Source organism: Carlito syrichta, unplaced genomic scaffold (genome assembly GCF_000164805.1).
Source record: "Carlito syrichta isolate Samal-C Ts95f unplaced genomic scaffold, Tarsius_syrichta-2.0.1 Scaffold51764, whole genome shotgun sequence".
NCBI classification, from domain to species: domain Eukaryota; kingdom Metazoa; phylum Chordata; class Mammalia; order Primates; family Tarsiidae; genus Carlito; species Carlito syrichta.
In genome coordinates, this window is record NW_006995860.1 from 3,889 (window position 1) to 30,053 (window position 26,165).

Consider the following 26,165-nt stretch of genomic DNA (forward strand, 5'->3'; position numbering starts at 1 on the left):
TGTTTTCTGTTGCGTATCTGCCAAAGAAATGTCAATGGGGGGGGGGGGGGAGGCAACCACAACTCTACAGACTTCATTTACTTTCCAGAATGTATTGCTTCTCTTTTAATATAGACACCATACATGTTAATCATTACTTCCACAGCCTAGAAAAGTAACCTGGATTTACCACCAGGTGTTAGAAGTTCAGCATTCATAAATGATTATTACACAGAGGATGGTGATGACTTCAAGGCCCATCATTATATCCTAAGGCAAATTCCACGTACCTTAGCTTGGGAAATGTGTGTTGTGGGCTATCAGACACATTATATACATAATACATAGTTACATTTAGTCAAACTCATACACACACACCTTATGCTTGAATCCAAAATACAATTTCTAAATGGTGTGATTGTGTCAAGGTAAATTCCAACAATAGTGCTAAGGCAGTGACTTGAAACTATGGGAAATGCAGGCATTAAAATCACTGAGAGCTTTTCAAACCACATTCTCCCATTCTATTCTTTCTTTTAGCCTTTGAGGGATGTTTTTGGTTTCTCTTGTTTGCCTCTACTCCCAAGCGGGAGAAGATGGCTTCCCAGTTGAAAATCACCTCTGTGCTGAGCCACAATCATTGACTGGAGTGTGTCCTGTACTTCTGGCCTGCCGCAGATAAAAGCTTCAAACACATAAACTTAAATTGAGTTTTAAAGCATGGCTTGGTTTAGGGATGGCAAATATATTCCGGCTGAAACAGCAACTTGACCAATTAGTTGTGGCAGTCTGAAACAATAATTGAGGGAAACCTGAAGGTCATTTTTGGTCTCAAAACTAAAGTATAGTGATCAGTAATGTCTACTGAGGGAGAGGTGAGGTCACCGCAAATGTGGGATGGATACCATCTCCCCCTTAAACCAGTCCAGTAAGTTCATTCAAGTAGATGTCAGATTACAGGTTCTATTATTGCATAATTGCAGACGCTTTAATAGACTTAAAAACACAGGTGCCCTGGGAGGTGGTGTGGCATAGGAAAAGAACACAGTCATGTGATGGAAGACCTGAGAGTAGTGAGCAGTTCTTAGGCAAGTCACTAGAGTTCCTGGACCGGTTTCCTCATCTAAACTCAAGAGCTCTTCACAAGCAGGATCATTCCTAAGATCTCTATCTAACTTTTTCCAGTTAGTTTTTAACCTGCAAGGGCAGTAATGTTTTGAATCTCACAGGTACAGTCTCATCGACTCATGAAAACCACAACAATCGTTTTCTAATTTTTGTATTTTCAACATATCTACAGGCCTTCATTTAAATGTGTAGGGCAGGCACTGCATTCTGTAGAGATGGTAAAGACAGACGCTGACTTAACATTTTAAAGAAACTCTGAGGATTGGCAGTAGTGGGAAACTGCTGGGGGGGTGGGAGAAGAGTGCATGGGGAGTGGGATTGGAGGAATTGGGAAACCTTCAGGGGAGGGAGGGGCACACCTCATCAACAAGGGCACCTGCATAATGAACATTTGTATACCTAACCCTGAATTGTACCCCACGTCTTTAAAATTAAAAATTAAAACACAATAAAAAATAACACAAAATTTTAAAGAGCTGGAAAAAAAGTCAGTCACAGAACCAAAAACAAAAAAACTCAGCCCCAAACCAAATTTGTTATAAAAATGTTTTTAGACTTATTCATAATAGAAATAATCCAAATATTCAATAGCAGGGATTCAGTTTAATCACCTGGAAAAATATGAGACATAAAAGTATATACAGGGTTTAATCCCTTAGTTACAAAAGCTATACATGTGTGTGCTTAAATAGAAAAAAAAAAAAGACAAGAATGTCAACCCTTTGCACTCGCATGTCTCCTTTGGGGGGACACCGTCAATCCAACAAACCACCCGCATGTCCCCTCTCAGGGGACATAAAAGTGATTACTGATGATTATATAGGACAGACTTACGCAAGCACAGATTTTTCAAAATTTCTTTGAGATTTTCGATTCAAAACAATAAAACATCTTATGTCCCCCATTTGAAATCTGTCAAGCTTCTGATCAATCAGTTGAGAAGTGGTTTTCAGGAATCATGAGTGCATCCTTCCACATCGTCTTCAAACAACAGAATGGACAATAAATTACATATTATTAATATGGGAGAAAGAAAACAAGACTGCACGATCCACTCGAATAGAAAAATACCAGGTGTGGAACCCAAGTCTTGGGAATCTTCACACCTTTCCCAAGAAATCCATGAATATTCCATCCCCTACTTAACATATAATCAAGAAAGAATTAAACACATAAAGCCCTAACAATATACATTTGCTGCTGTATAGTATAGGAAGAACAGCAATTGAATATTGTTGGGGCTTTATTTTTACAATGCCTGTGGAGTAGCCTGCTCTCTATCATTTCAATAAAGTTGCTTTTATTTTCCAACTAAAACTCCAGCAGTGTCCAGGGGCTGTTCTGCTCTCCCTACAGAGTAACCTTTTTTCTGTTCATTTTTTCTTTTAATAGACTTACTTTCACTTTACTTCAGTGGCTTGCTATTGAATTCTTTCCTGTGTGAAGTCAAGAACCCACTTTACCTCTTGGACGGCACCCTAACATCAGGGTCCTCTGTCCTTGTGTCAGAGAGACCTTGGGCAAATAAGTGATTCTTTGTTGTCTGCTTTGTTAGGCTTCCCATCCCAAAGTTTGAGAAAAATACAACAAACACTACCAAAATATGACAGTTAGGAAAAAAGAACAGAAAAACACTAGGTGAAAGACGTCAAATTATTATTGCACATGTATCGATGAACCTGCAATGCATGCCGGTGTGACTGCTTCATGTGCTATGCTAGAAAAATATAAGACATAAAATTTTGGGGTTTTTTGGTCATAAATTCCTCAATTTCCAAAATTCCATTAGAAGTTAAACACCATTACGATAAAAGAATTGGTTCCAATGCTATACTATTAAAATGAAGTGATTTATTTTTCCCTATTTTGTAAAAATGTGCAGTCAGGTGGCTGGTAGGTGATCTGCAAGATGTCCCAGAGTGCAAAGGGTTAACAGTTGCTATTTCCTGAGTTGTGGATTAAATCAGTGCTCCCAAAGCCCAACTACAAGAATAAACAAGGAGCAAGCCCAAGAGTAAAGAGGGGGTGGAGATTGTGGTGAAGGGAAGCACATATGCCCTTTCAACAGCATGCAATCTATTTTTTAATACCATGAAGGCCACACAAAACAATTTGTCTGTGTATAGTCCCTGGATTTGGGGAATATTTTCTTCCTTGTGTTTTTTTTTTACTTTGTAAGTTTCTATCGTTAACTATGTAATACTTTCATAAACAGAGTTGTTTAAAAACTCAAGGGTTTACATTAGTAAGATTCAGAAAAAAGACCTGTATGTTTCACTCATGACAGAATAGTTAAGAAACATTCCTTTAGGTAGCAGGCAATACGGAACGGTTTTGTCAAACTTGTAGTATTCATGAAAATATGAACTAAAGGTAGAAAAGTTCAACCTCCTCTCTTTTAGGGCTCAAGCAGAGGTGGCAGAAAGATTTGTGACATCACGCTGATGGAAGTTTGGCCAGTGCTGTCTAAGCTGCCTGACGTACACATGGAAGCCTATCAGTCTTGGTATCCATAGTGAGTACACTCAGGGAATGGAAGCTAAAAAATTTTGTTGAATGGGCAAGGAGAGGCTTCACAGAGGGGAAAATTTCACCAGTGCACACAGGAAGGAAGAGAAGTTAGAGATAAGAAATTGGCCAAACAGGCCAGGCTCTGGTTGTTGTTCAGGCTAATATCACAAAAGTGAAGCCACGAGGGTCGCCAGGAGTGGATGTGTGGGAGACAACAGCCAGGAGACTCATGACTGACATGAACTGTGCTACCAAAAGCCACCATTTTGTGAGCTTTTAGATTCTTCTCTGGACCATCCTGTTCACAGTGATCACATCTTTACATCCAGGTGAGATGGACAGTATCTTCCCCGCCTTATCACTTATGACACAGGTTAGAGAAACAATAAAGAGATGGTAACAAGCCCAGGTCTGACTAACTTTAAAACCTGTGCAGGAACCTCCTCAGAGGCTGGGGTGCTGGGCATTAACCCTTTAAAGCTGAGTCAAATTCAGAACAGTCTAGTGTTTTCCCCACTTCTCTCACATGACCCTTCAGATAGAAACTTGCAGATATCAGAAAGTGCACTTGCACCTTAGAAAACTACACAAATTATCAATAATCTCTAAAATTCATAAGAGAGTAGGCAGATCAATTAGCCAGACATAAGACTTACTAGTTGACCCAAACAAATTAGAACTCTACAGAACAAGTGTTCAATCTTCATTTATTAGGTAGTTTGACCTATGTATCTTTGGAAAAGATTGACTTACAAAGACATACATTAAGTTCACAATTTGTAGTTCAATCCATCTTATTTTAGCTATTAAATAAAAGAAGTATCAGTTCCTGTCATTTTAGTATGTGTGGGGTAGGAAATAGCATAGACACTTGTGACAATGAAGTTGTGAATGTTTAGAACACAACACTTTTTCTACACTGACCCCTGGAGGCACCAACAGCTAATGTGACCCTACCCCCATTCATGAATTTTCACATTCCCTTAGGAAACATCAAACCTCCCAAAACATAACCTTTATCTATGCAGAAGTCACTTAGCAATTTCACAAAGCAGGCTCAGAAGAAATTGAGACAGACAAAATAAATGGCAAATGCTATCTACTCAAATTCAAGCATTGAACTCTTAGAAAATCACTAAAACCCTCACACATTGCTCACTTATCCTTATTTCAATCATTTCTCATATACTTCCTATCTGGTTTCCATTTTTCAGCAAGTCAAAAGAAAAAAATTAAATTAGATATGGCAAAGTATTAGTAGAGATAGGTAAATAGCTACCAAGTAGCAGCTGTCAAGGGAAAAAGCTACAAATGCAGACAGAACTCTCAAACAGCCATGAGAAATAATGTGGAAAAGCTACCAACTCTCTGACTTTAAATAGAACCAGGAAAGACTCTGTGTAATTGATACTCTTAATGAGGATTCCAAACCATCAAGGTTACACTGTATTCAGAATAACTGAGTTAAGGCAACAAAGTATCTAATACACTTCAGCAATACTTCTATTCAAAATTAAGTACAAATTTAATGCTCAAGAAGATAAACTTTTGAGGGCAGATTTTCTCGCAAGTCGCGCTGAGTCTCATTCTTCAACAGCACAGAGCAAGGCAATTTTATAGATGATGAAGCTATATGGAAGCAAATGACTTTAATGATTTATGGTAAATAAAAAGGAAGCTTGAACCTACAACTGAAAAATAAAAAATGAAAATAATTACAAGTAAATCTATAGAGTGCAATCACAAGTTTCGAGAGCTTAACATAAACCAACTGCTGTTAAAATAAATATTTAAAGAAATCAAAAATGAAACTGCTTACTTAATAGTAGGGGAGAAAACAACAACAAAGATGAGAGGGATAAACCAAGAAAAGGAATGAAGTGCACAGGAAACCCCAAAGGTGTTTTCACAAACAGGAATTTAGATGCAAGGAACAGACACAAACCTGTCTAGGAATGTGACCTATGAGGCAATAGAAAGTGACTTAAAGTCAGTTATAAATAAAAAATGACAACCCAAATCCCAGCATCTTAAATTATTTAATCCAGACATTACCTAACCCCTCAGATTGTTTGGTGCTATGGTGTTGATCATTCTCCATCAGAATGAAATGTGGGACAAATACATTACTGGTTGTAGAGTATTTCAGAGCTAATTTGCTCTGGAAGGTCAGGGTCAAAAGGATATTATTTTTTTCACACAATATATTTCTTTATATGAAGAAGAAACATGTCATAAAAGGAATTAAAGTAAAATGCATTTTCAAATGATAAATGGAATCTTAAACTTTTAAATAAGTGGATCTTAAAATGCTGATTATCTTCACAGAGTCTCAGTATTCTTAAATTAGGAATACTCCATTCTAGTGGTTATCAAATGGTTCTCTTTGGCTCATGAGGGACCAAACTGGCAGGTCTCACAGTGTCTCCTTTCCTTAAGCCTTTAGTATTATAAGCACACTCAATTTCTAAGAAAGACATATTAAAGAATTCTGCTTCTTAAAAAGTGTTCTAAAATGATCTAGTCTATCATTGTCAATTCACAAAGGAGAACACTCAAACCAGAATAACATTCCCAGGTCTGGCCATTCTCAGGTGATGTCCTGCCTGCTACTTGAGGTCCTTGACTGTTTGGTACTAGGAGTAAGTCCCTCTACTCTCCCACCTCTACACTTATTGGAAAGAATCTGTTCTAAATCAAGTAATCTTCAACATCGGCCTCCATGCCAACCTAAAAATTTGAAAATTTTACAAAGGAAAAAATTAAGACCTTCAAAAAATTATTTTAGCAATACCTAGCAAGGTCTACCAAAAGACTGTTTTTAAGGCAATGTATTGACATTTGAAAATTTGCTAGACTGGTAAGACCTAAAAAATACTGATACTAAAATGCGCCAGAAAATGTTCTATATAATATATAAGCATATATGTATGCATATATAGTAAATAAACAGTTATAAATTGACAGCTAATTATAAGCAAATGTATACAATAAAAATATGTAACCATGAGCCCAGTGTTAATTTTCACCACCAAAAAACAATAATGCTAAGGTGTAAGTCATGATTTCTGATAAATATACATGATAAAATCATGGTTAAAAATGTATGAACAGACATCAAAGAAAATTATAAGAAACAAAATGAAAACAATGTAAGATAAATACAACTGCAGATGGGCAAATTTAACAGCTATAGTGGCACATTTAGATTGGATCCTCTCCTTTCATTACAATAAAGTCAGAATTATTTGATAATATTCTGTTTATGGAAGAATGGCAAGTATTTCCACTGGTGCCAAGTGTGGATTTTTTTCATTAAAAAGTATTAAAAGGAGCCAGGCTCGGTGGCTCAGCCTATAATCCCGCGCCTTTGGGAGGCTGAAGTGAGTGGATTGCCTGAGCCTGTGGGTTCGAGACCCGCCTGGGCAGCGAGACCTCATCTCTACAATAAATCAAAAAATCAGCCAGGTGTGGTAGCGCGTGCCTGTAATTCCGGCTACTCGGAAGGTTGAGGCGGAAGGATCGCGGAGCCCAGCAGGTCGAGGCTGCGGTGGCCTGGAGCGGCCACTGCACTCCAGTCTGGGCGACAGAGTGAGACTCCAACTCAAAAAAAAAAAAAAGTATTAAAAGGCAAAAACAGTAATGATGCCACTTGTATATTTAACCAACAGTCTGATAGCCTCTCATTAATCTTTAATAGCTGATAATTTGAATAGAAAGACATGATAAAAATTTTTTTTAAATGCCAGTTTTAAAAAGAAAAATCCTTAAAAGGAATCCCAGCATCTAAATGGCAAACACAAAGTGAATTCCTAATCTGGCATAAGATTTTTTAAAACTGAAACTTTAAAAAAATGAATGACTCCACCTATTTGTAAAACTGAGTGATCAAAAACAATGCAATTGGCTGGGCTGTCGCAAACTCCATGAACTTGTTCAATGTGAAATGTTCATCTGGTACAATATTCAGCTGTCAAGTGGGAGCAACTCAAATGACATCACACAGTCTATAAACCAGCTCGAAGAAGCCATCCAGACTTTGCCCTGCCGAATCTTCTCTGGGCGGTAATTAGACAAATCCTCATAGATGATATACTGTGTGCAGAAGCGCTGATCAGAATCGGGCTTGGCGTGGTAGGCGATTGTATTGATGGCCTGAGTCACGTCACTGTCTGGCTTGGGTTTTCTATTGAGGATTTGGCCGCCAGCTGCAGTGATAAGCTTAATAAGGTTGTCCTTTGGATGGTGCCTGAAGGTTCCCCCCAAATAGAAGTAGCATCCATCAAACAGCTTTGGCAACTGAAACAATAAGAAAACACCTTTTAAAGGCAGATCAAAGTACTGTATTTTAAAACACTGCATATGACTGTGAGAAATAAAATACTGGTTGAGTATCCTTTATCCGAAATCCTTGGGACCAGAAGTATTTCAGATTTAAAATCTTTTTGGATTTTGGCATAATGGTACGCCCATATTGATATATCCTGGGGATGGGATCCAAGTTTAAACACAAAATTCATTAATGTTTCATACACACCTTATACACAGAGCCAAAAGATAATTTCATACAATAATTTTGTGCATAAAATAAAGTTTTGACCGCAACCTAAGAAGCTACTTAATGAGGTTCTGGGATAAGTCATTCTTCAAAGGAACAAATTAGAGTAAGAAAAATATTTATGCAGATAAGGGTTTCTTATTTATAATTTTTTCCCTAAGATTCAATCACCATCTTGGTTTCTTTTCACTCTACCAAAATTTTAGGTATGTGTATTTTAAAAAACTCAAAAACTGTCATCAAACTTCTTTTATCAGGATGTTTATGCATATATGATGAGACCTAAAGTCCCAAGAATTCCTAGGGCATCTGAAATATGCTTCAGGGATACCAGGCTAAACTTAATTCAATTACAAGACTAACATCTCTTTTATGAACCTTTATCCAATGCTGCCCATTCACATTCAGGTCCCTACGTAGCACCAGTCTAAGGTCTCCAGGACGGCTACAGTGGGAGCGTGGCCCAAAGGTTCCAGAGTTTATTCACCAGGGCACAATAGATTATTGAGCCATGGCTAGAGATCCAATGAAACACACTTCTATGTAAAAAGTCTCACAGTTTCCCTCCTACAAAAATGTTCTTTGTCAGGTCTCATATACTTAGATGTATCAACAGGATAATGGAATATTATCCATTAAAACTGCAATATGTGCCCATAAAGACATATGGTAACTAAATCTGAGCAGCAGCTGTAAGTCTTCTTTCAAGCTACTTCCTGTATCTGAAATTTACCTCCGATTCTGAAAGGTTTATGAGAATGTTCAAGATGCCAAAAATCCATTAACAGTATTAAATTATTACCTTCTGGATTTTACTGCTCATCGTGATCATCTTTCAGAATCAAGTGTTTGAAATAAGCACAATTAAAATTTTAATCAGTCACCTGTACTTATTGAAAGGGCAGAAGAAGTTTTGCCTGATGGTGATGATAATATTAAGTCATAATAAGAACGACAAAAGCAGTACAAAAAAAAAAAAAAGAAAGAAAATACCAGCTGTTCTCTGTTGAGTCTGCTTCTCTGTGGACCTTCAGGAATTTCATACGTTTCTTCTTGTACACACACTTTGCTTTGTAGACATGCTTTCACCCCTGACCAGAAAAAAAAAAAGAAAAAAAGCAAGATAAATATCAAGTAAAAACTATTTCTCTCATTAAAATTAAGCAACTTACAAGTCGTTTTCTTCTTCATGGTTGTTCTAAGTATTATTCTGAAGTAGAAATCTTACTTACTTACTTACTTAGACCCAAACAAAATATAATAAAACTGGCTTCCATGAAAAGAAAATATAAATCGTCCTTCTTTCAGAGAATTTAGCAATGACTTAGTACTGAAAAGTAACTGTCATTTTCATCTCTTTTCTGAAAATCCTAAATCAACTGCCGCAAAAACAAAAATCTACATTTTTACTCACAACAATGACCAAAATTAGGGTGAATAAAGTCCATCATTTAGTCCAGCCCACAATAATATAAACCGAGCACTTATCACCTGCATAGCTCATTTTGGCAGTCATATGTCTGATCTCCTGTGGTACTATAAATGATCTAACATTAAGGAAAGTGGTTTAGTCCACCACACCTAGCTCAGCTGTCCACACAGAAGAGGCTCAACAGCACTTGTTAAAATAAACAATAAGTAGAGCCTGCAATGTGTTGGACTTTTGATAGGTATAACACTGAAGTCGTCATTGTAGGATGATATGGTTGGGCTACACAGGAAAAAAGCATTCTTTTGATGGCTTGGTTAAGTGTGTTTGCAGTTTTGGGTTAAAATGCAAGAGCAATAGAGATATAGCTCGGCCTTCCACTGTTTAGAGTCATTCCTGGGTCATTAGTTGGCAGCCAGCACCAACTGTCTAGTTAAACTCTAGAAATGATATGAGCCCTCCGAGGTGCCCAAGACCAATCATAGAGGGGAGGATACGGTCAGCTTAATAATCTAGAGAGAACAACCTGGGATACTGTCTGTCATCCTCAATGGACAGAACTGATGGCAAGGGTATATATGTATCATGTTTCTGTTTGGATGGCATGTAACTAAGCAAAATTTGAGATCTGGAGTCAAATGACTTAGCTATTCCAATTACTTGCTTTGGGAACATCCCTGATTATGGAAAGAAAAAAAGGAAATCTTTTTCACAGGTCTTCTGTGGGCAAAATGCAAGAAACGTTCCAGAAACTGGATACTAATAATCAATTATTTTCATTATAAAAACAAACCTTTCACACAATTTGCTACTTGTCTTTGAGATTATTTTGCTAAGTAACTTCAGTCTTATCACTGAGGGTAAGAACCATACATTATTCACTTATGCATTCTTTCGCATTTAACACACTCTCCAGCGGAACAGGGCTTTAACAGCAGAGGTTATTGACAAAGCTGGAACAACTCAGGTCTCCTCACTCTTACTTGTTGCCTTGTGTTATTAACACAAAGAAAAAAATTTTAATGAAATTCACTAAAGTCTTAAGTGTTAAAGGATTCTATCCAAAGGATTTTATCCACCGATTAAAAAAAAAAAAAGATACAGTACCTGTAAGAGTTATAGGCAATTTTGAATATCACACCATTACTTCCCACTATCACTAGGTAGCTAATGGCTTAAAACTTAACCAGAAAGAACTTATGGCTGCATAAACATATACTTTCCATTGAGAATTAAACGTATATGTTGGAAATACACCGATTTAACATTACTTTGGAAAACTTCTGAAAAACACCAGTGATGAAATTCTGTCCAGCTGATCCCGACTACATTCAACAGTAGGATGACTCCAATGCAGAAGAGCCACGACTTGGTCTGTAAACCATGTATATGCTTGTCGAGGACTCCTCTCAGAACTGAAGGGTGGCCCAGAACCAACAGCTAATCTGCTACAAGTACCAGAACTATCCCAGAAGCACAGTCGATAAAACAAAAATTCATTTGTGTACGAGTAAAAGACTTTTTAACCTATAATCATCATCTTGGGAGCAAAAAAATGACACCGAAGACAAAGAAACTCAACACTGTTCAAGAGTTACTAAGTTCACTTTAGACTTTATGAAATAACCATTTTAAAACTTTCTTCTCTATTACCCCAAACTGACATAATAAAAATTCATCTCTGTCTACATGTGTCAATCTGTAGATTTTAGAGTAAGAGACAGAGTTGAAGAAACTGGTACCCTTTGAGAAAAAAAAATTGACCACCATTAAATATATTTTTATCCTAAAGTAATCCTGTAACAGATTTTGAAAATACTTAGAATCATAGAATTTAAGGGGTAGAACAGACCCTGAAGAGCTAGTTCAACTTTGTTTTATAGATTTGCACAGTCAATGCAGAAACATAAAGTGACTTGCCAAGATCATTGCTAATAATTACAAAGTTAAAACTAACCACTTCCTAACACGATAACAGCCTCCCACTTCAGTGCTCTTCCTGTATCATATTTACAGGACAAATATCCCTTGTCTGAAGTACTTGGGACCACAAGTGTTTCAGATTTTGAGCTTTTTCGGATTTTGGAATATTTGCATATAAATAATGAAGTATCTTGGGGATGAGGCTCAAGTTTAAACACAAAATTCATTTATGTCTCATATACACCTTATACACATAGACTGAAGGTAATTTTATACAATACATTTAATAATTGTGTGCACAACACAAAGTTTTGACAGCATTTTTACTGCATCCAATTTTTACTGCAACCTACATGTGTGGAATTTTCCACTAGTGTTGTCATGTTGGCACTCAAATAGTTTTGTATTTTGTAGTCTTTTTGGTTTGGGGATCAGGCAGGCTCAAGCTGTATTAAGCCTCTATTATGCATAAAATAAGTCATAATCTCTGCCCCTGAGAAAGGAATTCCTGCTGCTTTAATATCATAATCCTGAATTTTCATTAAACTTAGAAGGCATTATTTTATTTTTTGAGTGCTTAATTTCAAATGAAATTTTATTGCTTTATTTGCCTGTAAATAAACAATCCATTATCAAATTTAATTTTTCAAGCACATCTGTAATTATACCCATGTCACACTTGTAATTATACATATGTTTTAAAGACTTATTGTCTATTTATTGCTATTGGGAGAATCTCAAGTCATGGTATAACTCATGGCAAAAGGAACTCCCTACCCTTATTCATAAATTTAAAAAACTTGATATGAATTAAATTTCTGTTACAAAGACAATTAAGGAACAAAGGTCAAGAGCTACAGAAAACACGAGAAGATTCATGTTTTTCAGATTCAGCTTTTCTTGGTCTTTCAATTGAAAAATGCTAACCTTTAGAAGAAGAACAAATGTGAGAGCAGATCTGATTGTCAGAAAGATAATAAAAAAAGAAAAATATTCTTTCCATTTCACATTTACTTCAGATAAGTTAAAAGCAAAATAATCATTTTTGAGTAAAAATGTATAAATACAGAGCTGTTTCTCAAAACAATGTAGAACCAATATATCTTGAATATAAAAATTGGTAATCAAATATTCTAGAAGTATTAATGATTTATACGTATTAGTGATAGTGAAGTAGGATTCAAAGATATTAGTAAAACAGGAAACAATACAGAACCAGATTTTTAGTTCTTTATAATTCCAGTATTAAACAAACATAAAATGGAATTATTAAATATTAAAAGAAAATGTAGAATAACATTAAGAAGATATTGAATATCAAGTTTGTTTTATTGTTACTTCCCTGGGCACCAATGAATAGCATCTGAGTAGAATTTATTTGGTTGTATGTAAGTTTACTTTTCTTATGCCTATATCACCAGAGACAAAAATCTGTTCCCATAAACTGTCATTAGTGGAGAAGCATGATAGCAACATCATTTTATAAAAACTGTGAATGCTGTGTTACCTAACATTCATGCGATGAACAGAATGCCTCATTATAAACTGAATGTATAAACACTGTCCAGTCCTATGAAACTTTATTTTTACATAATTTAAAATAAAATACTCATCATCACAAGGCCTAACCAAATCAGTGCTATAGTCACACACCAATATTTTCTGGTTAAAGGAGGAAAAAAACAAAAAAAATTCTAAAAACCAAATTATTCTATTCCATTTTTGTTTTACCTTTCTAGCTTTATATGACCAAAAATACAATTGTTTGTTCCAAGGAAACACCCCGATAAAAATTACTATGATACCAGCTACTATCTATGTTGTAAGTACTTGTATCCTTTTCCAAATTCAGAAAGACTAGCATAGTCAGTGCTCATTAACTGCAGCAGTTAGGTTCTACAAAGATGTTACAAACACTGAATTAGTGAATAATGATCCATTGCTCCTCGAGGAAAGACAGGATTAGGTTCTTGTGAGCCTCTGGTCCCAATATTTTTGTCAACTGATTAATACTTTATTGTATATATTTCTGTTTAAAGACAACTTATTTATTACATGTCATTGATTAATTAACATTGAACTCAGGGCCAATAGCACTACAATTCAGGTCTTCACAAAGCTTATCTAACTCAAGCACTTTCTCTGAAAGGCACAGCAAAAACGCAAACAATGTGGCACTAATAGACTGTGAAAGGGGCACTAACAGTAGAGAGCTGGAAAAAGGAAGCCAAGTAAAACCTTGCTTGACCTCAGCTGTAAACACGTTCCTTGGACAACTCAAACTCTTCACTACTCTGTGCTTGTCTACAAAATCGTTGTATTGATTTTGAGGTTATAAGAAAAATTAGCAAGTAACATTCACAAATGCAGAATCCATGAACAATAAGGATTCACTGCATATTATATCCATTTCAGGGAGGGAGCGAAAATGTGAAGAAACTGACTTCCTTAAAGTCATCAACTGTTAATTGGCATAATGGGAATTTGAACCCAAGTCTGTTGAGTTTTCCAAAGCCTGTGCATTTTACACTAAAACACAACTTTCTGGTACACAAGATAAAACTTGGGCTCTAAAAGACATGATGTGATTATGTCAAATGCTTTAAAGCTGCCTTGGCTGATTGTTCCCAGATGTTGCTTAATTTCTAAGAGTTAGGAGATTTTAACAATTGAATACTAAATCTATCCAAAAGCAGAGGTTTGCCAAGAGACTGAGTCTTTTCTGACTGTGAATGCATGTTCAAATTCAAACCACATGCTTGGGATAACCGTAACTCCCTATCATGCTAGTTTTGCCTGGGCTTTCGTTGGTACTCACATCTCTTCCCCCATTTGCTTTCTTTCTTTTTTTTTTTTTGAGAAAGCAAGATTTATTGAGAGGACAGAAAAGCTCCCACAGTGGGAGGGGATCCAAGGGAGTTGCCCTCCCCCATAGCTTTTCATATAAAAGTCATATTCACCCAAGTTTGCTAAGCTGAATGGCTGACTTTCAAATGTTCCATGAAAGTTGCTTTTTGTATGTTATAAAAATTATATTTTAAAATAGCATCAATTGTACTCATTGCTCACCGAGATCAAAAAAAGATCTAGTGAAGCTAATATTAAAATGTTAACTTTACTGTATATTGAAAATAAGATGCAACATTTTTGACTAGTTCAAAATATCATACTAGAAACAATTGCCAGTGTGCTGGCATTACATCATATACTGTTTCCATATTAAATACTAATCCAAAAAACATTAGCCATTCAGTGAAATCACTGACTTAAAACAAATTCATTATTTTATACAGAAATTATTCTTTTTACTGTTTCCATCACTGAAGCTCATAGTACCCTTCCTAAATCTCCTTCCTAATGTTTACTGAGCATTCTTAATAGAAACTTTAGCTGAATGAATATGCCGGCATATAAAGCCAAGGACTACACTGGACACTCATGATAGCTACTGTTATTTAGTGACTGACTAATGTCTAGTTACAGAATAAGTAGACAGGCTCGCCTATCCTGGTGGCTTTTCCATTTTATGTGTCTATTTGATTATTTAAACTCTTATAAGAAACACATTAAAATGGCATCTATTGCTTCTAGTAATGTGCTGGCATTCGTCAATCAGTAGAATTTCACTTTAAAAGATGCTAGAACTCAACAAATATGACATCAAGAGAAATGAGACGGCAGAGACCAACAGGGCAGCATGGTACTTCCCTGGGAAGAAGTCAGTGCATTAAATTTTCAGCTTCATAGCAGTTGTTCAGTTAATTTCTGTAAAGGCTGAAAAAATCAACACTTTAATTACTGAGCTGAACAAATACATGCCTCTGATATTCTCGTGTTCCTAGTAACAATTTGCCAACTCCCTATGCTCTATCAACTAAAGAAAGAGGAAAAAAAACAAACAAACCTGCCCTCCTGCAAAACTAAGAAACAGTTAGAGTTGCTATTATAGCATAGAAAACCTTGAGGACTTTCTGAGAGTTGGGAGTGACCTCTACTGCAAGGGTTGCGACTTGAATGTCTATCAGGGCCAAACAAATTACAGAAGTGTGTGAGGAACCGGTATGAAGTGGTAGGAAGCTATGGAGACTGTAACAAACATCATAACTAAAGACATAATAATTAAATGGTATTAGACAGATCACATAAATTATATCTGCTTCAGTCCTCAGACTGCCAATTTGAAATTCTGATGCCTCGTCTAATCAACTTCTTCATTTTATAGACAAGAAACTTAAGTTCTCAGAGATTTAAGCAGCTTTCTCAATGACACAAATGTAATGAGAACTCAGATATTCTGCAACTCCTAGATCAGTTTTTTGAAATATCTTTACTTTTATAAAAAATAAAGCATATAAGGAAATGCCAGCCATTCTCTGCTCAGATGTAACATATGTAACATATTCTACTTGTTACATATATAATTACTTAATAAACAAGCAGGAGGATAGTTTTACCTTCAGAAATGTAAATGATAATACATGTTAACATAATCAATAAAATGGAAAATCTACCAGTCAAATATTACCTAATTAACAAATAATGAGGCAGGGCGTGTGACTCACGCCTATAATCCCAGCACTTTGGGAAGCCAAGGTGAGAGGATTGCCAGAACCTGGGCAACTTGGAGACCTCATCTCTACAATAAATCAAGAAAAATTAGTGGATCATGGTGGCACACGCCTGTAGTTCCAGCTACTTGGAAGGTGAGGCAGAAGGATCACCTGACTCCAGCAGGTAGAGGCTGTGGTGGCTATGAATGTGCCACTGCACGTCAGTCCGGGCAAGAGAGTGAGAATTCGACTCAAAACAAAAAAACAAACAACAACAACAAAAATAATGGCTGATATTTAAAGGTTTCACTTACACAATAGAAGCTAAGCACACTGAAGCAGGAATTCTTGACTACTTTTCATTTAAAACAAAGTATGAGAATTTTCTCAAAATTCCTAGTCATTAACTCACCTAAAGTATAATATATACTCTAATCCTTAATCTCTATACATACATCAAGACTTTTTAAACAGTAGGCCATCTTCCACAAATTTGAAAATACTTCTTAAAATTTAACCAAACTATTTTATACTTGTAATAAGTGGTTAATAAAGTCCATAATTATTCCATTATCTGCCATTAATATGTTCAGCAAAGATGAATTCTTATTCTCCCTTTTGAAGAAAAGAAGCAAATACAAGAGCCCACATTTTAGTTCACTTTCTTACCTAATAATTTCCAAACTGAAAGCACTTTACATGAATAAGGTATGTTATTTATTTAAACAGAGATTTCTGCATATGCCAAAATGACACATATTTTAAAATGTGTCAAGTTACTATGCTCATAAGATGTATGCTTTAGTTCATCTTTCTTTTTACATGTTCTATTACAGCTTAAGATTTTGACTGAAGCTATCACTTTGCAGAAATAAAGGGATGGACTGACTATCTATTAAAACTAAGAAATTCTTTTAGCCCAGGTGTATTTCTGATCATGCCTGCCATTCCATGTAAGCTTTTCTTTTGCCCTGAGGACTTATTACTTTTTTATATATAGGTAAGCAGCCCAATTCCCAAAGTATTTCTTAACTCAAAGTCATTAACTCGAAGTCATTAAAGTAGCTCTGGCTCTTTAGTAAGGTCTGAAGTTTTTGGATTAAATAACGCAGCTTATGAATTGCAGGGCCACAACAATTTTTTATAAAGAAACATACTATGCAGAAAGGTATTCCTTTATTATAAATGACTAGTGAATATTCTTGTGTCCTATCTCATAAATGCATATATATATACACACACATATATAAATGAATGTATTATTTTCATTTGAGCTTCATTAACTATTGATGACGTCCATGGATTTATATTACGCTTAGTTACTTTTCTTAGTTTTAGGTAAAAAAAAGGATCATACAAATGAGAGGGAGTTAAAAGGGGGGGGGGGCGTTTCCTGAATCCACAGCTATACACATACGATTAGAGAATATAATAAAGATGGAAGAAAGCTTTAAAATGGAGCTTTCTTTAATGTCCAAAGCTGGGAATATGCCCTGTATGGAAGGCCATACATACAACCTCCTCATTCTCTTTAAAACCCAGAGCAGTAAATAAATTCATATCTTAAAGAATTGTTATTATTTTGATTACGGGCTATTTGTAACTGAAATAGCATTGAAAATCAGAATTAATCATTCTCATTCAATATAAAATGCCCTAAAGAAAAAAAATTAAAATACAGAATCAAAAAAACGCTAATACACGTCAGTAGATCCAAGCTAGGAATTTATGTCACTCAAGATAGCAGCATAAAAGTAAAGTAAATATTTAAAAATGTCTTTTCTGGTTCTATTAAAAATGAGCATCCAGGTTGTAAAAGCAAAACTATTTATTTGTAAATACATTTGTGTATGCTTTATGGTCAAGTAGACTATGATAGCACTAAACTTTGGAAAAAAGAAATCACAACAGAAAACTTTCTACAACGGGAAAAATTGGAAAAATAACAACTTACACTATCACTGAAATTTCTGAAAAATTGAGTGGCAAGTAAAAAAATAGAGAAATGAGCCCAGTATATTAAATTCCACGGCAAAGACTGGAAGAACAATTTTTTAAAAGGCTAAAAAAGAAACAAAAGCAAAATGCTCCTATCTAGATTTGGGCTATCCCAGAAAATATTGTCAAAGATCATTAGACTTTATTACTCCATACAAATGCCATTTAATAACTGCTTACTTTTGACTACTTTTTAAAGTTAGTAGTCTAGTTAATAAGCCTATTTACACACAAAAACCTATTTCTTCATATCATATTATGCTCAATATATTTATTTTACTTAATGCATACTGAGAAGGTCAAATCCTATCACAAAAATATATTCCCATATCATAAAATGTTCTTAGGCAAAAGTTGGTTATCAATTCTAAGATCTTGTATTATAAATGATAATACCAAAATAGTCCATCACTGAGTAGGTGTGGCAAACGCCCAAACTCAGACTGTCCGATTGCTCAGTGTGTTTTTTAAGCCATATAATAAAGGCTCAAACATTTATGTAAAAATGTCTGCTCTAATTAGGACAATTACCATATTCAAATGCACTTGCTTGCTCTGCCTAATAGGTACGAAAGATCTGGTGCACCAGACAGGAAAAATATATACATGTAGATTCTAATTTCTCTGATTAAGACCAAATCTTCGGAAAAGGCTAAAATGAAAATATATGCTATAACTGTTAGAACTTGAGATTTTGAATTTATTCCTAGACAGCTTGAATTTGACCTAATAGGTACACAGTTTTTAAAACTGTATTAAACCAATAGGCCTCTTTAGTAACTCACTAATCTACCACTGCTTTATTTTTACCCATATGCATTTGCATATGTATTTATTTATTTATTTATTTAATCAACCACCTCAGATTCTGCATTTTTGTCCTATTCTCTTGACCATTATTGTCTCACTCAGGATCTCCATTAGGGTACTTTTGCTCAGCTGGCTGAATGCCCAGCCCTGGAGGGTGTTCCTGTTTCCATATGGACATTACAGAGCTCCTGATCATTCCTCCTTGTTCTTGGTATAAGGGCTATCTCACCAAGACCTCGACATTTCCCCAATGGACTATCTAGGGTAATGTTAGAGGGAGAATTTTTATTTCATCCGTTTTCTTAGTCCTGGAATCATCTTTCCAGTTTTCCAACATTCACCACAATGGGCTATCTGGGGGAATTTTAAGGGAGCTTTCCTGACTTCTCTTCCTAGGCCTAGACTGGTCATTACCATTCTCAGTTACTGGGTAAGCTGTGTGATTTTGGAGCTTCCCATAGGGTGTGCAACTTCCCTTACTGGAAGTTTCTCGCAGTCCTTAAGACTCCAGCTGTTTCCCGAAGTGCTCAACCCTCCCTTATTGAAGGTTTCTTGCAAACTTCAAGATCCACTTTGTCCATCTCCGGCCACTTCCCTTGCAGGACAACGAAAACACAGATGGAGACTCCACAATTGTTTCATATCTTGAGACACGTCTCAGTCACATACACACACTTAACCTCCGAGAATGCTCCAACCACCAAGGCACTACTTACAGTCCAATTTTTCCTACCTTGGCTCATGCACGAGGTTACCTTGTTGCCTGCTTCCTTTTTTTTTTTGGTCTGTGTCTCTTCTGCTGCCACCAGAACAATAGTCTTGGGCTGATCTGCAATCCTGTGAGCAGCTGAGATACCCAAGCAGAGTAGGCCACCCGAAATTGGGTAGGACATCTCCTCCTCTGCTGGGGTCCCCCCTCTGCAGATGCAGAGTATCCAAGATGAGCCCCAAAATTGTAAGAAATGAACTTACCTGTTCAAAAACAAAGAAGGACACAGAGACATGGAGTGCAGCAGAAATGAGACATTAATGTCAGTCTTGCAAGATCGGGTGTCTGGTGGGCAGGCACACCAAAACCTACATATTTATTTATTGTTGAAAGTGAAGATATAATTGTTTTATGCTTTTTACTCTTTTTTGTTTCTTGAGTTGGGGTGCCACTCTGTCTCCCAGACTGGAGTTCAATGGCTTGATCAAAACTCACTGCAGCCTTGACCTGCTAGGCTCAGATGATCCTTCCACTCAAGCCTCCCAAGGAGCTGGGACTACAGACACATGCCACCACTCTTGACTAGTTTTAAAAAAATTTTTTTGTAGAGACAAGGACTCACTATTTTGCCTTGGCTGAACTCAAACTTCTGAGCTCAAGCAATCCTGCTGCCTCGGCCTCCCAAAGTGCTGGGATTACAGGTGTGATCTCCCACGCTGGGCCTGTTTTGTTTTTTAAAATATAAACAATCCTGTTTTACATAATGCCTTGTTCTTATTATTTAATCTTATAAAAATATAAACTCCAGAGAATATCTTTAAGCATTCCAGAATTTTCTTAATCCTCTTATATGTAGGTTATTGTCCCTACTTCTTGCTATTAGAAATATCAATGGAAACACTTTTTTTCTTTCATCTGTATTATTTGCTTAGGGTAAATTCTCAGAAGTAGGACTACTGGATCAAAGGATGTTAACTTTTTTATTCTTAAATATTAATCTTTGGTGGAGGACTCTGTAAACATGAATTTGCCTAATCAATCTTAGTTTATAAAAATGCTTTGATATATTCATTTTTGGGGGCAAAGTTTGTATAGAATAAAAATAACATTTAATTTTAAAAGTCCACAGCACTCTGAATATCCATTTAAAGAAGTAAATTGTAATAGAAAAGAATGTGTTACTTCTAAACTGCTAGTGAGAGTGTAAACTAATACAGCCTCTGTGAAAAACAGTTTGGCGACTCCTAAAATATCTAAAAATTGACCTTCCATATGACCCTGCAATCCCCCTTCTGGAAATATACCCAGAGGAACTCAAATCACTTTATGAAAAAGATACCTGCACACGTATGTTTATTACAACATGATTCACAATAGCAAAAACATGAAACCAGTAGTGCTGCCTATCCAAAGCGGACTGGATAAAGATATGGTACATACCCCCCGATTGAATATTACACAGTCATAAAAAAAGGACAAAATTATGAACTTCACAGCAACTTGGATGGACTTAGAGTTCATAATACTGAGTGATCTATCATAGAAATAAAGAACTGAGTACCACATGTTCTCACTCATAAGTGGACCATGAACAATTATTGTAATACTATAAGAAAAGGACTGGCAATAGTGGAAATCTATTGGGGTGGGGGCACAACTCTTCAACAAGGGTACCTGCATAATGAACATTTGTATAACTAACCCTGAATTGTACCCCACATCTTTAAAATTAAAAAAAAAAATAAAATGTACAACCACTTTGCGGGGGGGAAAAGATTGTGTTAACCTCATTATAAGGCCATTTATAAACTGATGGTGCAATAGATTGTGTTTTAAGATCCATCTCTCCTCAACAAAAAAACACAAAACCCCATTTGGTCCTTCCTCAACTCATAGATGCAAGTCCAATGTAAAATGTCTGGCACATTCCCCCAGCAATTCCCTTAGGTGCTGGAGGCTTTTACAACTTCTACAGCTGCAATTTTATTTAAACTTAGATGAGAGTGGGGAAGAGGGAGAGATTATTAAAGAAAAGATGACAGCCATCTGCTCTCTTCTTCACAATGAGGTGAGAAATGAGGATACAGAATTTTTTTTTCTTTTTTAAAAAAGGTTTAGGTTAGAAAAACATTTTGGAAAACAGTGTACTGAAAGAACAGGTCAGAAAAAAGAATTATCTCACTCAAGACTGGTTTGCATCTTTAGAATGCAGTTTCCTGTTACTTATACTCTAAAAGACTAACAAAATGACTTACTTATATGTGGGAACGAACCTCTTTACCAAAAATCCCCTTTGTAGAAGGGTGGTTATTAATGACCTGTAAGGAATTAGCACCAAAAACTGAACTAAAGAAGAAAATCTGCCACAATCTGATCTTTGAAGAAGAAAGTTTTCTTACCTATAGCTGCTACTTCTATAAACTACCTATAAAATAAGTATGAGACAGACTGACTGTTCTGTACAATTACAGACTATTCTCAGAATCTTCAAACTAAGTCCATTCATTGTGGCATTGTAATATGCTCAATGTATACAATGTAGGAATATAAGAGGTATTAACCAATTAAGACAAACACTTTTAAACAGAAAACTTCTAATAGTTAAATTTGGATCCAAGTGTTTTGTATAAATATTTTTGTTAAATTTGTAAACTTAGCCGATTATCTACAGAGAAAATTTAGAGTAAAACTGCTCTTGAATCTATTAGGTTTATGAAAAATCACATAAAAAGTTAACACTAAAGTTTCTTAATAGTTAATCCAGTAAAGGTTTTGTCTACCAGCAAGCTAATAGACAGACTTAAACATAAGACCATGTTTTAAAAAGTCATAAATCTTTACAATGAATTTTGAAAGCTTTGGTTCACTTATTTTATTTTACTATAAATGGCTTTCAGATAGTTTTGAATAGCTATGATACATTAAAAAAAAAAAACAGAACCAGGCACACTGGCACGTGCCTGTAGTCCCAGCTACGTGCAAGGCCAAGGCAGGAGTATCGTTTGCACCCAGGAGTTTAAGACTAGTCTAGGCAACATAGTGAGACTCTGCCTCCTAAAAAACAAAATCAAACTGAGATGCTTGGCATTGAGAATAATATGGAAACTATGAGAAGTAAATATTAAAAAGAAGGTATTTGAAGGTTCTTGCCTTCTTTTCATAAACCCAGTGACTATTTATAGAAATTGTCTGAAACTTCAAACCTATTTCTCTTTGGACCCTATATTAGAAAACATGAGGGTATGAATTTCAATGAGAGATTCCATCCATCCTTTATCCTAAAAGAACCACTGATATTAGAGGATGTTATTCACTACTGTGAAAATCACCAAACAGCACACCATTAAGCTAGCTTGAGTCCGTCAGTTGATTCTATAAAAATGACATGGCCAAATCATTAAAGTGACAAAACTCATTCTCGAACAAGTTTGAGAAAACTTATTTCTCAAAGAACGCAGATTTTATGAAAGTGATTCATGTCTCATGTAACCAAATGCCAGTTCAGCATATTCACAAGAATTAGACTCAAAGTTAAGTGGTAAATGTCTTAACATTGAGTTTCATATGGCTTCTTTATTACTGAGACTTTATTATTATGAAAATCTGTTTATCCCTATAGCCACTGGCAAGGTTTCTGGCACAGGTTCAGTACAAAAGCGTCCATAATCATGAAGCCATTCTAAATGAGTTTTTTAAAATACTGAGGCTCAATAAGACTTATCACAGATTTGAAAAGAAAGAAAAGTTCAAAAATAAACGGGGCACAAAGAGAAACTTTTTTGTCCTATGTAAATGGTCAATCAGTCCAATTATCTATCACACTTCTCAAACTGGTTATGACTAGGAGGACTGATAATAGGAACTGATGAGAACAGATGGAGTGACATCACTAGTCACAGCCACTTAGCAGGATCAGATGGCATCAGTGGAGACTTGTATCACAAGAAAAGGAGTAGCTGTACTTAAAAAGGACATGAATACCAATTGATGAAACTTTTACAAACCAAATCAATTTCAATCTACAGATTAAATTAGTATTATAATTAACATCTTGATGAATCAAGCATTGTACCATAAAACTTCAAAGCACAAGACCATAAAACACAGTTTTTTAAAGCTAATTTTAATCCATCATTGCTTCTAAAAAAGAAAGTTTCATTAAATATACTCACTATTCCTTTTTAACTTTTTATTTTAAAATAATTATAGTTACAAGTTGCAAAGAAATGTACAGAGAAGTCAAAAGCACTTTTCCTCCAGTGTCGAATGTTAACATTTCATATAACTATACCAAGCAAATTGCCATCAACACAATTCATAGAGTTTATGTGAAATGGACCAGTTATACACTCATTTGTATTTGTGTACACATGCAGATCGCTGTAATTTTCTCACATGTGTAGCCTTGTGTTCCATCACCACCACTAATCAAGACACTCACCTGTTACTACTTTGTAGCCAATAATCTTTACTAAACAATTAGTTAACAAAGAAAGGTCAAGACACTATCCTATTTCAGTCATCATATCAAGAGTAGATACTTTAGATACTGAGGAGTGGAAAAAATAACCATGTATTTCTTTTTATTTTAACTCCTAAGGGAATCCAAGTTAAGAAAAGCAAACAAGTGCCTGCAGAGAAGATGAAAGGCAGCTCTGAAGGTGGTGGTGTTTGACTATCAGCAAGAAGAGGGGAATGGGGAAACATTTTCCGTGGAGGCTGAGATACAGCTGGTAAAGTCAACCCAAATCAGGTAGTACAAGACAGTCTAAGCTTTCTAGCAAGCTTCCTCAAAACACTAGATTAGCTAAGAGATCAAAAGGCTGTTATGCAGTTCATCATAAAGGAAAAACAATAAACTACTTTCATTTCATAGACGTATCATGCAATATATTTAAAACGTGTTTATTAAACTGAATATATCATTTAACAGAAATATAGATTGGTTAGGCTTAAAAATGTACTAGGTACTTCATTAAACCTTTATTAAAATAGCTAGTATCACAGAAAAAAAGACTTTAAAACCAGAACACATCTGTAGACATCTACTAAGAAATGATACCATTAATATGCGAAACTTTTTCAAAATGCAGTGACTAATCAGAGATAAAATTTGCATACGTTAAATAATAATGTGGGCAATAACAACTATAAAAAAGAAAGCTAGTCTAGTTAATTCCAATACTTACATTCAAATGTCAGGATCCAGCATCCATTGAGTATCCCAAGCATACACTTCACAGTACTTTGAACTTTATCACCAGGAACAATAACATGAGTTACTAGAATATAAAAAAAGTAGTAAGAGAAAAAGAGATACAAACCAATATAAGTCTCCAACTAGCTTGCTTTTTATAATTAGTCTATGTTTTAAAAACTTGTATCTGAATTTTCTTCAAAGAAAACAATTTCTACACTTAAGACTTTATTTATCATTCTCTAATCTGGCTAGCAACATGAAAAATCAGATCATATACCATGTATCTTAAAGCCATATTAGCAAACATACATTTTTCTTTTCTTTTCAATTATAACTAAGGAATTATGGCATTATATTGCACTGCACTACAATTTATCTGACGGCCAGGCACAGTGGCTCAGCCTGTAATCCCATCACTTTGGGAGGCGGAGGTGAGAGGACTGCCTGAGCGTGGGGGTTCGAGACCAGCCTAGGCAACTTGGTGAGACCTCATCTCTACAATAAATCACAAAAATTAGCCAGGCATGGTAGCGTGCGCCTGTTGTTCCAGCTACTTGGAAGGCTGAGGCGGACAGATCGCCTGAGCCCATCAGCTTGAGGCTGTGGTGGCCGTGAGCAACAAACCACTGCATTCCAGCCTGGGTGACAGAGTGAGACTCCAAATCAAAAAAAGAATTTTTTTCATTAGCAAACTCAAAACTTTGCTCTTCTAACAAACTGTTCTGTCATAAAATATATGCAAAGCTTTAAATTTTACATTTCTTAACTGCATTAAGCCTATAAGTAATTTATTACTGAAAAAATATTTTAGATTTATGACAAGATGCAAAGTATATAGCCATCTTTTAATGACTAAAACATATATAAATTATCAAAGGTAGTTCTTCAAAGGGATCACCTATTTACATTTTTTTCTACCAAAAAACTCAAAAGCCTCACCTGTACTATCAAATTCAGCACATTTTTTAGCTTTAAGAATTGATGCAAGCTCACTGAGCATCTTCTGTTGTTCCGAAGAAAGCCCACTGCCTATAAGAACAAGAGGTCCATCCCTACGTTGTCCAGTGTTCATCTGTCAATGAGGAGACATCAGTGTTAAAAACATCTGAAGACAAGAGAAAGCCATTAAATAGACACTCAGTTGATATAACCCTTAATTTCATTACCCTACCTAATAATTTTCAATAGTTTCATTAAATCTGTGCAGAACCTTGATGGTCAAAACATTTAAATAATTATTTTTCAGCCGGGCTCGGTGGCTCAGCCTGTAATCCTGTGCCTTTGGGAGGCTGAGGTGAGTGGATTGCCTGAGCCCGCGGGTTCAAGACCCACCTGGACAGCGAGACCTCATCTCTACAATAAATCAAAAA

General features: G+C 35.7%; 1 protein-coding gene across 1 annotated transcript in view; it reads right to left on the reverse strand.

The window, feature by feature from the left end:
• Positions 1 to 7,473: 7,473 nt before the first annotated feature.
• The window catches only part of BARD1 (BRCA1 associated RING domain 1), a 73,373-nt gene continuing 54,681 nt past the window's right edge, over positions 7,474 to 26,165 (reverse strand). Inside the window, exons 7-10 of the mRNA XM_008049215.2 lie at positions 25,735 to 25,867; positions 24,785 to 24,877; positions 9,170 to 9,267; positions 7,474 to 7,917 (exon numbers count right to left, since the gene is read on the reverse strand). Of these exons, the coding sequence (XP_008047406.1) occupies positions 7,585 to 7,917; positions 9,170 to 9,267; positions 24,785 to 24,877; positions 25,735 to 25,867 (657 nt within the window). The 3' untranslated portion in view covers positions 7,474 to 7,584. The remainder of the gene's footprint in view (positions 7,918 to 9,169; positions 9,268 to 24,784; positions 24,878 to 25,734; positions 25,868 to 26,165) is intronic.